At 38.4% G+C, this 17,589-nt stretch overlaps 1 protein-coding gene across 30 annotated transcripts in view; it reads left to right on the top strand.

Moving 5' to 3' along the window:
* The window catches only part of SORBS2 (sorbin and SH3 domain containing 2), a 511,092-nt gene that overhangs the window by 441,949 nt on the left and 51,554 nt on the right, over positions 1-17,589 (top strand). For 24 of the 30 annotated variants that reach the window (XM_043970499.1, XM_043970498.1, XM_043970500.1 and 21 more), the window contains 3 exons: positions 7,257-7,306; positions 8,477-8,664; positions 10,738-12,324. In XM_043970499.1, coding sequence (XP_043826434.1) covers positions 7,257-7,306; positions 8,477-8,664; positions 10,738-12,324 — 1,825 coding nt within the window. The remainder of the gene's footprint in view (positions 1-7,256; positions 7,307-8,476; positions 8,665-10,737; positions 12,325-17,589) is intronic. The other 6 variants (XM_043970520.1, XM_043970521.1, XM_043970526.1 and 3 more) reach the window with 1 other exon arrangement.

Raw genomic sequence — 17,589 nt, 5'->3', positions numbered from 1 at the left:
ATTTTACAATAAGGTACTATAAACAATCCATAAAGGAAAAGGAAAACATTCAGACTTCTTTTCTGGTACAAAGGGAGAGTCAAAAATTTTATGTGGATTTTCCAGATTGCAGGGTGCCACGTCCCCTAACCCCAAAGATGTGGAAGGGATAACTGTATTCCTTAATGTTAATAAATAAGCATAGATAATTAGTAGGTTTTAAACGGCCAGCAAACTTTTAAATTAATACTATAAATATTATTTGAAGCATAACTTTCTATTCGGTGTACTTTGAGCTGTGAATTTGCATTCTGACCATAAATATGGGAGGGGGTGAGAGAGCTTATTTGTTTAAGGTTGTATCACATGATAATAGTGACTAGAAGTGTAGACATAGAGTCACAGAAGAAAAGAGTTAGTTTGAGGATTGTTACAGCGAAAGATAAAACAGATAACATTTTCCTCTATTAAATAGTATGGCTGTCTATAAATTCAGTTGTAAAAACCATCAGCAATATGATCACGATAACATGGAAAAAAAAGGAAATTTGGAGAGTCTCAAGATGAGGTTACTTTATTTTTTAAGATTTGGAATGTGTGGCTTCATAAATTTAATTTTTTCAGGGTCCCAGAATTAAAGATCTAGATTTGAAATGGTCCTCAGAGTTTATATGATTTGACCCCTTCTTGTTATTGCTTTGGGAACTGGGCAGTGCAAGCCCAAAGGGTTCAATAATGTACCCAAAAGTCTTGCAGACAGTAAGTTGCAGATCAGAGTTGAACTTGGGTTCCATTGCTTCCAAATCTACCAGTCTTTTCCGTGAACCTTACCTTCATTATTATGTGTGTTGAAATATGCCTCTTCCCTAATGGGGAAGCCTCCATACCTCTGGTTCTAAGAAGCAAGGTTAGGAAGTAATCATGGTACTCACCAATATGCAACTACATTCCTGTTTTGTCTATCTTCATCTTAAATTATCTTCATTTCTGGAAGAACATACCATTTTTTTTGTTTTGTTTTGTTTTTTAGTGAGGCAATTGGGGTTAAGTGACTTGCCCAGGGTCACACAGCTAGTAAGTGTCTGAGGCCGGATTTGAACTCAGGTACTCCTGACTCCAGGGCCAGTGCTTTATCCGCTGTGCCACCTAGCTGCCCCTAAGAACATACCATTTCCAAATACAAGAACTAGGTTCCAAATGCAGCTAGGTTCAGTGCATAGAACACCAATCCTGCAGTCAGGAGGACCTGAGTTCAAATGTGACTTCACATACTTGACATTTACTAGCTATGTGAACCTGGGCAAGTCACTTAACCCTGATTACCTCCCAAAGAAACAAACCAAAAAACAAGAATATATACCCTTTACTTGAAGGGTACTGAAGATGCATGAAAGTAGTAAGGTGAAATAGCCCAGAAGATACTTTGATATGTTCCCAATTGGGTGATTTCACCATTGGTAAATATTTGAAAAATTATGTAGACGAGGGACTAGGAATATTTTGTTGAGTCCTGGAGGGCAGACCTGGGAGCAATGAATGGAAGTTATGCAAAAGCAGATATCAGCTTAATAGAAGGAAAATTTTCCTAACTTTCTGTTATGTTAGAGCTATACAGAATTGAAGAACCTACTTAAGTGTACAGTGAGGTCCCCTTTCCTAAAGATTTTCAGGTGGAAGATGCATGATCAGGTGTGTTGTATGGGGATATTCAGACATTGATTAGCATGGTTCACCCATGAGGTCCCTTCAGCTATTAGACCCTCTGTCACCACTGAAGATTACAGTCCCTGGATCAATAAATATTTGTGTAATTTTATTCTTCACTGAATGATTAGGAAAGTAAATTAGGTATGGTTACCAAAGATGCACTTATCATTCAGATCATTTATACCCAACACTATTCAAAAAAACTTTTCCCCATGGAAAGATAGACCCTATTTGCCATGAGAATCAAATATAACTAGTAAAGGCCTGATATACATTTCTATTTCAGTAAGCACCACCAAGGGTCATAATTGTTGGACTTAAGAATAATAAAAACCTTACTATTAATTCCACATGGATATGTAAATGTGCATATTTCTGTCCTGGGGGTGATATCTGAAAAGATATCTCTCATTTCTTCAGGAATTTTTTTTTGTTATACTTTGTTATTGCTGGGTTTTTTCCTTCTCTTGTCCAGAACTGTGATTCTGCTGGTATAGGGAAATGCTTGACGTGGAAACTTCTTCTCATGATTCAGTTCAGCAACTTGTCTATAACTTATAGTGAGGTGACTTGCACATGGTACCACAGCTGCCTAAAAGAACTTGAACTCATCTTCCTGAGTACAAAGCTACCATCCCCAGTCACTATCTTATACTGTCCTTCTGCTCCTCAATTCCATCAGTAATTGAAGAAAGATTTTTCTCTAATAAAATATGGAGGTCCAAAACTATATGGTAAAGATTATAAACTATCACAGCATACAAAGCCATACCAGTTATTGATAAATTAATATATCTCTTTTAAATATTCTGTAAACACTAGGTCCAAAGGAAAAGAGTAAAGGCCTTCTAAGAAACACCTAATAAGAGTTATTTATAAGAAAAAGGAGGTTATCCAAGGTTTTGAAGATTTATCAAAATGATCCTCTCTAAGTACTAGATGTTAAGACAGTGAGTATCATGAAAAATCTCAGAACAAAATCAATAAGCAATACAACCCATCCCCATTCCCCCAATCTGGTATCCACATTTTATCTTCAAATTAATTGCTATTATTTTTTTAATTTTTTTAACATTTAAAAACCAAATTAATTGCTATTTTATCATTCTTGGATTCTTTTACCTTAAAAGAAAGCTATTTGGGTCAGTGGAGAGAACACTGTGCCTGGAGTCAGAACAGTTTAAATTTGGCCTCAGAAAAATCCTAGACAAGTCATATAATCTATGTCTGTCTCAGTTTCCTCAACTATAAAATGGTAATATTAGCGTCTATGTCTCAAGGTTGTTTTGACGATTCAATAAGATATGTTTTGTAATGCACTTATCACTATGTTTGGCACATAACAGGTGCTATATAAATGATTATTTCCTTCCTGCCTTCTTTCCTCTTTTCCTTCCTTCCTTCTTCCCTTTCTCTGCCTCTGTCCCCCCTCTCCCCCTCCATCCCTCCCTTTTCCTTTACTTTTAACCTAACTCAAGGTAACTTCCATTAAATAAATGTACTTCAGGAACTCATTGGCAGGGTATGATGAAAACTCTACCATTTCCATGAAATGCCTAATGTTCACAGGATTTCTGGTCTTGATGAATTCAAGCCAGTTTGCTTTTGGAGAAGGGGCAGCTTAATTCTGAGCTTGAAAATTCATCAGTGCTTTTGCACATCACCTATGGGCAGCAGTAAGACACAGCTTCCTTCTTGTGGGACACTGTGTCCTTAGAAAAAACATAGACCGGGGCGGCTAGATAGCACAGTGGATAAAGCACGGGCCCTGGATTCAGGAGGACCTGAGTTCAAATCCAGCCTCGGACACTTGACACTTACTAGCTGTGTGACCCTGGGCAAGTCACTTAACCCCCATTGCCCCGCAAAAAAAAAAAAAGAAAAAAAGAAAAAACATAGACCGTTGCCTTTGCTTTACTAGCCTTAGATAAGAGGTCTTTCTCTCCCAGGCTGATGGGTCTGACTTAACTATTCAGTAATCACAGATAATTCAATATGTCCCAGGAATGGTGTGAAGGTAAAGCTTTTCTCTATCAGTTGAGGTTTGAGGTCCAGTAAATCAAGATAACTTATAATGTTGATTATCATTCTGTCAGCTGGGACAGGAATGAGGTTATGTTTGGTGATCATGGAGGTAATATGTCCTTTTGGATAGACTGGCTGGTTTTAGGATCAAGAAGACCCAGCTTCAAATCCAAATTCTTATGCTTGATAGCTATGGGACCCTAGGCAAGTAACTCAACATCTCCATGATTCAGGCAACTAAATACCTAGGGAGGTTGTCTCCAGATCTACCACACCAGATCAGTGTGTTCTTTCTTATCATTAGCAAGCCTTCCATCTATTATCTTGGTGAAGTGGAAACAAGACTGGTTTTGAGGTAAGAAGACCTGTTTGAATCTTGATCCTATTATTTACTGCCTGTATAATCATGATTCAGCTGCTCTCAACCTAAGTATCTTCATCTCTAAAGGGAGGGAGTTGAATGATATTTTCCCTAAGGACCCTTCCAAATCAATTGAGTTCATATTCTGTAAAAGTAGATCTGAGATAAAATGGCATGTATTTATTGATTTTCCATAGTCATATTGCTAGTCTTCTACTCTTTCAGGCTACATAAAAAAATTAGTAAATTGAGAAGATTATTTAAACTTATCAAACTGTGGACCAAAATTTTCTGAGAATACTTTCCACTTGGGAAAAAGGAAATTCTTTATTATAAATTATTGAAAAGGTGTTCTTAGCCACTCTTTCTCTTATTTTTCTCCAGTTGAGATTCATTATGCTTTTCAAACTTGGATTACATATATATATACATATATATGTATATATAAACATTTTATGTATTTATCTTTATAAGAATTAATCAGCTCTATCTCACTATATCTCCCCAATTCTGTGTTAAAATCTTTCATAATGAACAAGTCTAACCACATATATCCCTGCATTGGCCATGTCCAAAAATGTATGTCTCATTCTGAATTTTCAGGCTATCATCTCTCTGGTCAGGCTTGGGTGGCATGATTTATCTTCAGTCATCTAGTCTTGGGGTTTAGCAAGGTCACTTCTTGTACAGTTGTATGAGATTCAATTAATCTATATAGGCAAGCCTTTTTCCCTGCATAAGTGGGATTTCTCATGTTATTTGTGAAGGAGTCCAATTTTGTACCTGAATGTGATGATCGGAGACAAACACTTGGCATAAAATGCATGTTATTTTCAAGAATTTACAAATTAAAATGTAGGGCAGTTTAGATTCTATAATATTCCTATGATATTTGTGATAGAAACACAATTCAATTATTTTCTGTTGAACGTATTGATATGATAAAATATATTAGTGTGATATAGTAGAAGAAACACTGGCTGGGACTTAGAAGACCAAAGGCTCAGTTGTAGATCTGATGGCTCATTAATTTCACTATTGACTTCTCCAGAGTTCAGCTTCCTCATCTGTAAAATGGATGATCTCTAAAGACACTTTGAACTTTAACATTCCACAGCATTAATTTAACACAGATTATTTTAACTGATAATAAAAATGCTTTAATAGCTGCTTTCCAATGTACTATAGAATACTTATCTGTAATTGAGAATATGATGTACACAGAAGAATAAGGCCAAGTGATTTTGTTGATTCAAAACTTAAATTTATTCCCTGTATAATTCTTATGCTACATATTATATGGAGAATAAATTTATCATACAGAGAATACATATACATGCATATTTATACTCTATATTATACAGAGAATATATCTACATACATGCATACATCTACATCTCTACATATATGTACATATACATGCACATACATACATATGTAGATATATCACAGAGAATAAATTAAAGTTGTTGGCACACCTAGGTGGCATCATAGCTCATAGAGTGCTGGGCCTGGAGTCAGGAAGATTCATCTTCCTGAGTTCAAATATGACCTCAGACATTTACTAGTTGTGTGACCCTGGGTAACTTACTTAACCCTATTTGCCTCAGTTTTCTTCTCTGTAAAATGAGCTAGAAAAGGAAATAACAAACCACTCCAGTATCTGTGATGAGAAAACCCCAAATGGGGTCACAAAGAGTTGGACACAACTGAAATGATTGAGTAACAATAACTTTTAAAATATTATAGTTCACATGATTACCTAGGGATATGTTATCCTGTCTCTCTGGCTGCCTATCTTTTGGAACTTTTACTGATAACCAATTACTACAATAGAAGATAGACAGGTGAACAAAATTAAAAGATGGAATTCAAATAATTCTGTTAGCTCTGGTCTCAAAGTTAACTATGGAACTCATGTCTAAAATGAGGGTTAGACATTCTGTATCAACTTGAATTACTACTTCTATATCTCATATCTGGAGAAACGGATTTTTGGTGTTTTGGGGAGGGTGGGAGATGAGGGATGTGTGAAGCAACAGCCAAAAATGTTCATGCCATTTTGGGTGGTGATTGTCACTGTGTTCTCTTTCCTGGTTAAAGTATACCAGTGGTATTGTATATAGTTCTGAGTGCTATAATTTAGGGAGGACATGGATAAACTGGAGGGAATCCAGAAGAAGACAACTAGCATAGCAAAGGGCCTTGAGCACATGTCATATGACAATTGGTTGAAGGAGCTAGGGTGATTTATCCTGGAGAAGAGAAGTCTCAAGAGTGACCTGAGAATGATCTATGATTGGAAAGGATGTCACATAGAAAAAGATTAGATTTGTTCTCTTAGGCCCCCAAGGCAGACTGGGATCAATGGTTGGTAGTTGCAAAACATTTAGACCTGATGTCAGGGAAAACTTCCTAACAATTAAAGCTCCCCAAAAGTGGAAGGAAATGCCCTCAGAGGGTTCCCCCTCATTGGAGGTCTTCAGAGAGTGGATGAATGACCTTTTATCAGATATGTTATACTGGGTTGTTTTTTCCTGATATTAGTTGGACTACATGTCATCTGAGATCCATTACAACTCCATGATTGTGTAAAATGTCTAAGAAATTATAGTTCTATTTTGATGTGCATGTTGAAAGGTTAAATGTGTTTTATTGTTGCCTGCATTCTGTCTTCTTGAGATTCCAAAGGAAAATAATCATTAGACCTTGACAAAAAAAAAGGGCAGGGGGTGGGGGGGGGAGTTCTGCAAGAACCGAACAATGACCGCAGATGTCTAAATGATTTCTTGCCGTGTTTCCTCCTTTGTTCAGTTAATAGATGGGATTTTGTCAATAAATTAGAGTAATAGTCTTGACTAGATGAGAGATTGCTTTTCAAAGGTTGTCAGGTTTCCATTTTTCAAACAGCAACTACGTCATGGATTATTGAGTTATACTTCCCATTACAAACACAAGACTTTAAAAGGGAAAATACATGCTGATGAATTATTATAAGGCTTTATTTTTAAACACATGACTTCCCTTTGGGAAAGTACATTACTGTAATTAAGATTAATGGTATTTTTTTCTTCCTTTATTTTGATAATTTCCTTTCAGTAAAATTGGTTTCATGAGCTCAGACAAGCGAACATTTTTTTTTTCATTCTGTAAGCTTCATAGAATCACTATTCTGTTTTTACAGGCCTCATTGTATCAGACCTCCTTAGATCATAGCCTGGAAAGGCCTGCTAGGTAAGATCTAATTGCCTTTTCAGTGACACATTCACCATGGTTTTTTATGTCTTTCTTGAGCACTGGAAAGAATGATTAGAAGGTGACATGTCCCTCCCCCCAATCGTTGTCATAATAGAATCACTTGAATACATAGCAAGGTCCTGCATTTAGTTGGAGTTGGTATTGGATCTCCTGTAAAAAATGCCAGCCTGCTTCCTAACCTCCTTCTTTACTCAAAAGAACCAAGATGCAGATCTGCATTTCTGGGAGGAACTTTTCCAATAAAAATTCTGCTGTCACTTATTTTGAAACACCTGCCCCATCACAAATACAATAATCAATAGTCTGTTCATATTATGGAAAGTAATCATTTTTAAATTGGTCAAAAATGAGGCCCAGATAGTCAAAGTGAATCATCATCACTGTCTTTATAGATTCAGAGTTGGAAAGGACCTTGGGTGTCCACTGATCCAACCTCTTCATTTTAAAGATAAGGAGGCAGACAACCAATGATATTAAGAGGCCTGCCCAAGGTCTCACAGGTAACAAATAGGAGAACTGATGTTTGAATTCAGCTCTTCTGTCTTTAAATTCAGTATCGTTTCCATCGCAATACCCTGCTGGATGAATCATTGGTCATTCAGGTTTTCACATGGATATGTTGAGTTTATAACAATGTAGCCTTGGTCCTAAGGACTAATTTTAGTTCCTTAAAAAGCTAGAATGGACATTTTGACTTCCCTAAACAAAATCATGGTGTAGATGAAATTGGTGCTCCTTTTTGTGTCTCCCCCCCCACTCCTTTTCCCTCTGTGCTTCCCCCTTCTCCCCAGTGAGGATGAGGGGGTCTTTTCAGTCAAGGAAGGGCATGTTTTGATAAATTCATTCACACCAAAGTGTTTGATTTAATGCACTACTGAATAATACCAAGAGTCTTTCCATTTTAAAATAGGATTACAGAGAGAGGGAAATGTTTAATACACATGAATAAATTGCTAAAGAGTTGGGATTTCAATCTTGGAGTATAATTAGTAATTATACTTCTAGGTAACTACCTATTTGACCTATTCATAAGACCAGCATATTAGCTTCAGGTTTTCAGAAAGTGCTCATTTTGAACTGGATGTTGTTCTCACTCCCCCACCCCCACCCCCACTTTTTTTTGTTTTGTTTTGTTTTTTCCCTTAGCTCTGCAAGTATAACTGGTGACTACAGAAAAAGGAGGAAGAGCGAGCCTGCAGTGGGTCACCCCAGAAGTGTGGGTGATCAGAATGCAAACAGAGCCAGCCCAACCCGAGCAGATCTCCCAGGTCCAAGCACTACCCTTACAAAATCTTTCACTGGCTCTTCTCCTTCTTCCCCATCAAAAGCAAAAGGTAAGAGAACAACTCTTTGGCCGCTACATTATCCGCTAATTTCTCGCTGCATAGTTCTTGCTGAAAACAAGTACCAAGGTAGTGATGGCTTTTGTCTCTATGGCTGATCAAATAGAATCTCTGGAATGAAATGTCTTGTGTTAAGTTTTAAAAGAAGAGTCTTCTTATGTGGGTTATTTCCTGCTGATGAAACATCAATTATTGAAAGGGATTTTCCTGCTTGCATAATGTCTATTAAACATTTTATTTTAAGACAATCACATATATTTCATGAATAAACTCAAAGTATTGTATAAGTTATTAATGGTCTGTTAATAAAATAATGTTGAAGTGTTTCTATTTTTTGGAAACATTTTTGGAGATTTCTACAATTTTTAAGATTATCTATATAGATATAGATAGATAAAACTATAGATATAGATATATGGGAAATAAAAACGGAAGCACCCCCCCCAAAAAATATTACCGATTACAAATCTTCTTAAATTTTCAAATTTTTGGTAATTATTTCTAAAACCTGGTACAATCTACTAGGAGGCTTTAAAACACATGCATTCCTTGAAGTCAATCCACTCATTGCAAATACAGAGTGGCATGTTTTAAAGATGGCATGGAATTTTTTATAAATATCTTGCTTAAAAAAATGCTCAGTTTCAAAAATCAGTTTCAGTGTTCACAGATCACTGAGCCACATTTTCTCCAGTGCCCAACTGTCTTCCCCACAATCTTAGTAAACTTCACACCCAGGGAGATACATTCATTCTTTCAAATCACCAGGAGACTATTGTATCTGTTATTGCTACAGTGACTGAAATTGCCCCCTGGGGAATAGAGCAGTAAAAAAGACCTCCCTAAATACCTAATTTACTGCTGGGATGGGACTTGGGCACTGGGGAGCAGAACTGTACAGAGAGGTTGAGGCCATGGTGACTTAGCCTATATCCCCAGGGCTAAATCAGAAAGCTAGATGTTTTTCGAAGTTGTGTAGGGATATGATTGACTGAATAAGCCCTAACCAAAATGACTGTAAAATGGATTCCGCTACACATTAAATATCAACCCCTGGTTTTTACACTTAGAGGATGATGTCAGGCTATCGTGTTGGTAGTCTAAGTAATTCCTAAGCATGGCCTTCCTGTGAGAAGTGGGAATCACTAGCCAGCACCACCAAGGATCATAACCCAAGAGCTGAAAGAGACGTTAGAAGCTGTCTAGTCCTACTCTCTATTTTACAGATGAAGAAACTGAGGTCCAGAACGTTTGTAGAACTTGTGCAGTCATGTAGATAGTTAAATTGCAAACCCAGGATTCAAACCCAGGTCCTGCTGTATTTGTTCTACAGTTACTGGGAAACTACTTGGACACATTATCTTATAATTTGTTGCCATACCCTGTCCGTCGTCGATAGGATTGATGATAAAGAGACCAATTTTGAATTCTGAGTTGAATTTTAAGTAATATTTCACTCTCCTTACCTGCAATTACAAACTATACACTACACCATGTCTTCTTAAGCCTAGTAAGTGCATGCTACTGTTTTTGAATGTTAACTTTCTAACAGTTGGCTTTATTTTAACTGTTATTAGCCATTAGTATTACCCATTTTTAACAGCCTAATCTGCTAGTATGAATTCATGTTTACAGACCTTCATCTTTTATACAAAACCGTCAGTCTTTCATTCAATTCCCCTGCCTTGCTATCAGTTTAATAGATACTGACGTTTTTTCACATAATGCATTTAGGAAAAGAGGTGTACTGCTTTTCCTTTTCATTGCTATAGGTGGATTAGATTTATCAGTCATTGATTCTTTTGTTTTTACTCTTCTGTTAATTTTGTTGACTACATTTTAATAGAGGAGAAAGTCAATTAATTTGAGCAGTTCGTTAGCTTGTTACAATTAGCATTTTTCTTCTTGCTTGAACTATCTGTATACTGTTTCTAGGTTTAACTACACTAACTGCTTGCTCTGTTCTTTGCTTTCTGATCCTTACTGACCCAATGTCTTCTCTTTGTGAACCTGTTAACTGCCGGAAATCTTTCTCTTCTGCTGGGCTGCTCTTTGGATTATAAGGTGGGGATGGTAGCAAAGGATGTCCATCCCTTTACAATTATTCAGGGCACAACCAGCACACCTCAAGTGAGTTAGATTACTGCGGCACATACAGGCAGCATTTGGATGTGCCGAATGATTCAAAGCGTTCCATCAGCTTCAAGAATGGCTGGCAGATGACACGGCAGAATGCCGAGGTCTGGAGCAGCACGGAAGAGACGGTTTCACCCAAATTGAAATCCCGCAGTTGCGATGATCTTCTGAACGAGGACCACGATAGTTTCCCTGACCCACAGACCAAGTCAGAAAGCCTGGGCTCTCTGTTATGTGAGGAGGACTCCAAGGACAGCTGCCCGCTGACATGGGTCTCCCCCTACATCTCCGAGAACCGCACAAATAGCCGGGCGAGGATCCGGCATAAGTCGGCACATGACGCCCCTGGGTTCTTGAAAATGTACAAGAAAATGCACCGCATTAACCGCAAGGAGTTGATGAAGTCCGAGGTGATCTGTTCGGTAAAGTCCCGGATATTACAGTATGAAAAGGAACAATACAAGGGCATGCTGCGCGGGTGGAGCCAATCCTCCACCGAGGAAGTGCCCAGGGACATGGTGCCCACGCGCATTTCTGAATTTGAGAAGCTAATTCAAAAGTCAAAGTCCATGCCCAATCTGGGGGATGAAATGTTGTCCGCTGTCGCCTTAGAACTGCCTCAGAATGGATTGTGTCCAAAGCGACGGTTTTCCATTGAGTCTCTGTTGGAGGAAGAGAACCAAGGGAGACACGTCAATCAGGTGAACGGGCGAAGCTATAAGCCTAAAACCCTAGTGCCAATTCACATTGAAGTGACCAGCGATGAACCGCCACGATCTCATATGGAGTTCTCAGACAGTGACCAAGATGGAATGGTCTCCGATGTGAGTGACTTTGTTCACCTAGAGGGCTCCTCCTTCTGCAGCGAGAGCGACTTTGATCATTTCTCCTTTACGTCCTCAGAGAGCTTCTACGGTTCCAACCATCACCACCATCACCATCACCACCACCACCACCACCACCGGCACCTCTTCAGCTCCTGCAAGGGGAGATGCCCTGCCTCTTACACACGATTTACCACCATGTTAAAACATGAAAGGGCTAAGCAAGAGATTGCTGAGGATTCGAGGCGACAGGAAATAGACTCTGGTCTCTCTAAGTTAGCCTTCCTGGTAAGCCCGGTGCCTTTCCGGAGGAAAAAAAGTGCTGCTCCCAAAAAACAGACTGAAAAGACAAAATCCAAATCATCAGTGTTTGATGCTCTGGACTCTGCCCTTAAGGATATATGTGATCAAATTAAAGCCGAAAAGAGGAGGGGAAGTTTGCCCGACAATAGCATATTACACAGACTTATCAATGAGCTGCTTCCAGACATTCCTGAGAGGAATTCATCGCTTAAGGCTCTCAGAAAGAGCCCCATGCATCAGCCTTTCCCTCCCCTGCCTCAAGATGGTGCTGCCCATTATCTACCCTACCAGAATGATTGTGGACGATTACCTCCTAGTGCCTCTTTTCAAGACATGGATACAACTAACAACAACCACCAGGACAATGATAGTGTCCTGTGTTTCCAAGGTGGATTATTTTTTTCCTTTTTTTATCTTGTCTTGTGATTGAGGCAGCCATCTTTTAGTTCTGTCACTTTCTGTTTCTTCTTTCCATTTCATTCATCCTAAGTACTGATACCATTCATTGGGGGTAAAGGATGACAAGCTGATACTTGTTGTGGGAAGATGACCCACCTGAAATTTTCTATCATTTTGGACCTTTATGTGTATTGCTAAAAGTAAGTGTCAAGGCATGCAAATGTAGTAATTCCATCTTTCAAGCAAAGAACATCACTGTTAGGAGGATGGCAATTGCCACTCAAACAGCAAATAAAAAATCTTTTACCACATTTAAAAGAATATTTCAACAGAGGAAGGATTTGTTTAAATAATAGCCTTTGAGAGTCTGGAAAGCCAAGAGCTGTCAAAGGATTTCATCAACTCAATCCATTTAGAAAGGGGATGAGGGAAAGAAATGACATTTTAGTTGGCTTTAAATGAGGAAGAAGGTTTCATTGTGTGAACCTATTCAGGGAACCTGTTACAGGTATAAAGAACACTCCATGTAAATGCATGGAGCTTGGATGGGGCAGGGTGAAATCAAGGATCACCTACTAATCCTATTTAGGTGGAATGAAAATTATTCAAAGGGTAGGAATGTGAAATGAAGCTTGACAGTTACCTCAGAGCCAGATTGTTAAAGGCTTTGAATATTAAAATAATAAATTAATTGTTTTTTCCCCTGGTAGGCTTAGGGGAGCCATTGGTGGTTCTATACCTTGAGAAATTATTTGAACATCGGTATAAAAAATTTATGTGGAGAGAGAAGAGAACAGCAGCAGGGAGATCAATAAAGAGATGATTATAATAATTCAAGATAGAGATTATGAGGGCATTAAGAATGGTGGCAACAATGTGGAAGGAAGGAAAGAGAGGGAGAAAAGGAGGGAAGGAGAGAGGAAAAAAGGACTTAAATACTCACTCTATATCAGGCACTGTATGTACTGTGTCAGGGATGCAAATACAAGCAAAAATAAAATCTTTGCCCTGAAGGAGTTTACATTCTAATGGACAAAGGCAATATGAAAAGGAAAGGAGGAGATGGAACTTAATGGAAATTGCAGGTTTCAAATCAGTAAATGATGGCTGAAGGTCAGGAGATGGTGAAATGAAAGGATCTAAAACAGTTTGGATTGGAAATTGGAATGATAATGGTGTCATCATTAGTAATAGGTAAATTGGGAAGAAGACAAGCTTAAGGAAGAAAATTATGAATTCAATTTGGGACACATTTAGCTTTAGGTGGCCCTGGGACATTCAGGTGGAAATGCATAGTAGCTATTAGTTGCTGTTGTTGTTATCCATGGACTAGAGATTAAAGAATAGGCTGAAACCAGAGATATAGATTTTGGAGTCATCTGCATATGGATAATCACTGGAATAATGAAAATAGATGACTCTGACAGAGGGCAGAGAAAGGCCAGGAACAGAGAGCCTTGGGAGATACCTATGATTAGGAAGAAAGTACAGAAAAAGGAATGAGAAAGGACACCGGAAGCAGTAAAAGAACCACAAGAGAGTATCGAGAAGGAAGGAGGTAGATAACAGTTTCAAATGCTTCAGAAACATCAAGGAGAATAAAAAAAAAAGACAAAAAACAAAACATTGCTATTCGGTAATTAAGAGGTCACTGGTGAACTTGAAAATAAATGTTTTAGTATTTGTTCATGGAAATGGAACCCAAATTGCAAGGAATTGAGAAGTAAGTGGTTAAAAAGATGGAGATGATAGCAATTACTCATTCTAGGACAAATGAATGCAGAAGAGGAGCATGGGCTGAGAGAGAGAGAGGAGCAGAATCAATAGAAAGAAATTTTGAGTTTGAGGGTTTGGTTTTTGTTTTTTAATTAGGGCAGACATGTGTTTGTAGGCAGAAAGAAGTCGTAGAAGAGAAATTACAAAATGTTTTTTGTTTTGTTTGTTTGGTTGGTTGGTTTTTGGTTTTTTGCAGGGCAATGAGGGTTAAGTGACTTGCCCAGGGTCACACAGCTAGTAAGTGTCAAGTGCCTGAGGTCACATTTGAACTCAGATCCTCCTGAATCCAGAGCCAGTGCTTTATCCACTGTGCCACCTAGCTGCCCACGAATCCATTCCTTTTATAAAGGATTTTCATGCAGTTATGTGGGCCTAGTTGAAGTTAGATAGTATGAGTTATGGTTAATGTAGTCAGAACAACATCATGACTTTCTGCAAGAGGATTTGGTTACTTGGGAATAGAAGGTAGGTAGTAGAAGTTATTCAAGAAGAGGAATTAGCAGAGAAGGGGCAACAAAAAGAAGGCAATGGGAATCCAAGAGTTAAGCAGTATGGCTGGTTATAGGGTCAGGACTATGATGGGAAGGAAATGAAGCTGAAACAGGTATAATGAACTGAGAAAACAAGATGAGAAATTGAGGAACTGAACCAAAGGTCAAAGTTGAAGGTGATGAACTAGTTCAGAACAAAGCTGAGAGCCACAGAAGGCAGGAGATTATGGAGAAAAAGCAGATTTCTAAGAGTTATCCATTTTGGAAATTGGTATCAGGGAATATGGATTCTCAGGAGTTCTAAAGTGTGAACAACTGCATTCTGAGGCAGAATGGAGATAGAAATATGGGAAATCAAGAATGGCGAGTTGGCTAGGTGGTAAAAGGATCCTCAATAGAAACTGAGATGACCACAATTGGAAGTCAAGGCATAATGTGGAAAGCCAGGGACTAAAATACATGGAGTAAGGTAGAAGAGTGACCTGGAAGTCAATACAGAGCAGTCACAAGGATGGAGGGAAGAGAAAGTAATAACTTTAAAGGAAGGGGGAGGCCACTGAGTAAGAGTGACAGAGCAAGGGGAACAAGGAGTAGGCTAACTCCTCCTGGGTCATTGACTTCAAAGACATGAGAAAGGGATTTGCCAGCCCTAGAGAGGGTCATGAGTGGTGTGGTGTCTTCAGGGAAAAGCCCAGTTTGGGTTATGGTCAAGCAGTAGAAGGCATAAAATAGAAAGGGACTAAAAATAAAAGGGAGGTTGTTAATGGTAACTCAGAGGCTAGTATAGCAGAGTATTGAGCATAATATTCTCTTTGAATTTAGTTTCACTTTATATTGGAAATTATATGTCTTTTATAAAATGTTCAGTAAGCAATTTGGAAATATCCAATGCCATTATTAATTAGCAATTAGAGAGGTTCTGGTTGGTGTCAAGAGTTTCTTCTTCACAAGGCAAAAATCACATATGAAAGTGTTGTGAACACATCTTTACATTAATCCAAAGTTTCTGTTTCAGTCCCTTGGTTTCTTCTTTACACATTCCTTTGCAAATTAAAAGGCATCTCTGAATCCATTAAAAAGAGCTTTCACTATTTTTAGAGGTGCATTATTCCTTTAGATGGGTACCACAAACAGATCAATAGGAGCAGGAGTACTGTCTGGCTTTTTTTTTTAAGGTCAATGGGAATGAAAAACTCAGGTTGTTTTGATGTCATTCTGGTTTTCACTTGTTTTTTAAAAGCACTTCCATGTAAAATTGATTTTTTTTTTGTTGGAATGAGCTGAGGCATAAATCTAAAATTCAGGCCCTCGAGACAAAAAAAAAAAAATGGAGATAAAGAGAAGGTAAAGTTGAAGTGCCTTCAACCTTGACATCAATCAAGGACGAGTCCTAAGTAAGGACTTTTCAAGTCCAGAAAGCTATATTTTAGCCAGGTGTGGAGTTTGGGGGTCATCCTGAGCAACAATGCAAGGGCTGTTACACAATGTGTCTACTCTGAATTTTTGTTTTATGCATGCGAAGTCAAGTTTAAAGGAACAAGGGCAGCCTTGAACAGGAAAAGAAGTAATTAAAGGACATGCACAGCCCAAGTAGCCTGAAAAAGAGAAAGACTATGTTGTCTTAGTCATCAGGATGGAAAAGGAGTAGTGAATGGAGACAATCCAAAAGACAGAATGATTTGTAAGTTATTTTGGGGGTCTAGAAAGCTTTGGAAAGAATACTTGGGAATTTGCCCAGCAGATTTGTTTTCCTCATTATGTTTCATTAAATCTAAAATTAGCTTCCATTGCTGGTTCACAAAGCAGCTTCCACAAAAAATTTCCCCCTGGTGCCTCATTGTGGGGCAGAGTGGACCCTGGGTTCCTGAAGGCTATATAACATCATGTACCAATGATGAACTGTTCAGTCACAGCAACCCTCAACTCCCATTTACTGAGTTGTTGAGGTGTGACAATCTGCCTGAATGGTAAAGGGACTTAACAATCAAATCACGGCTTCTTAGAGTATTGGAGAAATTCATCCACAAAACTGGGGGAAATAATTGAGCGTGATGATGCTTTGAGTAGCCAATCAGCTAGGATTTTTAAAGGACCTACAACGTGTAGGCATTGCACTAAACGCTGGGGATACAAAGAAAGGAATAAAAAAGGAACTGGGTACAAGCCAGAAATATACAGAATAAATTGGAGGTAGTGTCAGGTGGAAGGCACTAAGATTATGGAGGACTGGGAAAAACTTTTTATAGATAGTGGAAATTTATTGAGGCTTGAAGAAAGGCAGGGAAGCCAGAGATGAGGTGACAGAATGCCCCAGGCATAGGGGACAGACAGCCAGGGAAAATACTTGGAGTCTGTAAATGGACTGTCACATCTGAGGAACAGGAAAGAGGCCAGGGTCACTGGATCTTGGGAGTGCAAGGCATAAGAATTGCAGAAAGGTAGGAAGGGACCAGCCTCTGAAGGGCTTTAAAAACCAGAGGATATGTGAAAAGTTTTAAAAGTGCTATAGAAATGTAGGCTCTGTATTCAATGTGCTAGGTTTTAGGGTGTTGTTTTTGTTTGTTTGTTTTTGGTTTGGGGGGGGGTTGTTATTTGTTGTTGTTGTTTGTTTGTTTTTGGTTTTGTTTTTGCAGGGCAATGAGGGTTAAGTGACTTGCCCAGGGTCACACAGCTAGTTAGTGTCAAGTGTCTGAGGCCAGATTTGAACTCAGGAACTCCTGACTCCAGAGCCAGTACTCTATCCACTGTACCACCTAGCTACCCCTAGGGTGATGTTAACTGGGAAGAAACAATTTGCTACCTCTGGATGATAATCCATATCATCAATGTGTGGTTCATGTGCAGATAGTCAGGAATTAATGTTATTTGTATCATTCTAAATTACAAACAGAATTATTCATGATAAAACCAAAATACTCATATATTATTTCCTTGAAAGTTTTGAATCACTTATAAAGGTCTATTATATAAATGTCTAGCATATGCAT

This window comes from Dromiciops gliroides, chromosome 6 (genome assembly GCF_019393635.1).
Source record: "Dromiciops gliroides isolate mDroGli1 chromosome 6, mDroGli1.pri, whole genome shotgun sequence".
NCBI lineage: Eukaryota > Metazoa > Chordata > Mammalia > Microbiotheria > Microbiotheriidae > Dromiciops > Dromiciops gliroides.
This window is presented reverse-complemented; position numbering and strand designations above follow the sequence as displayed.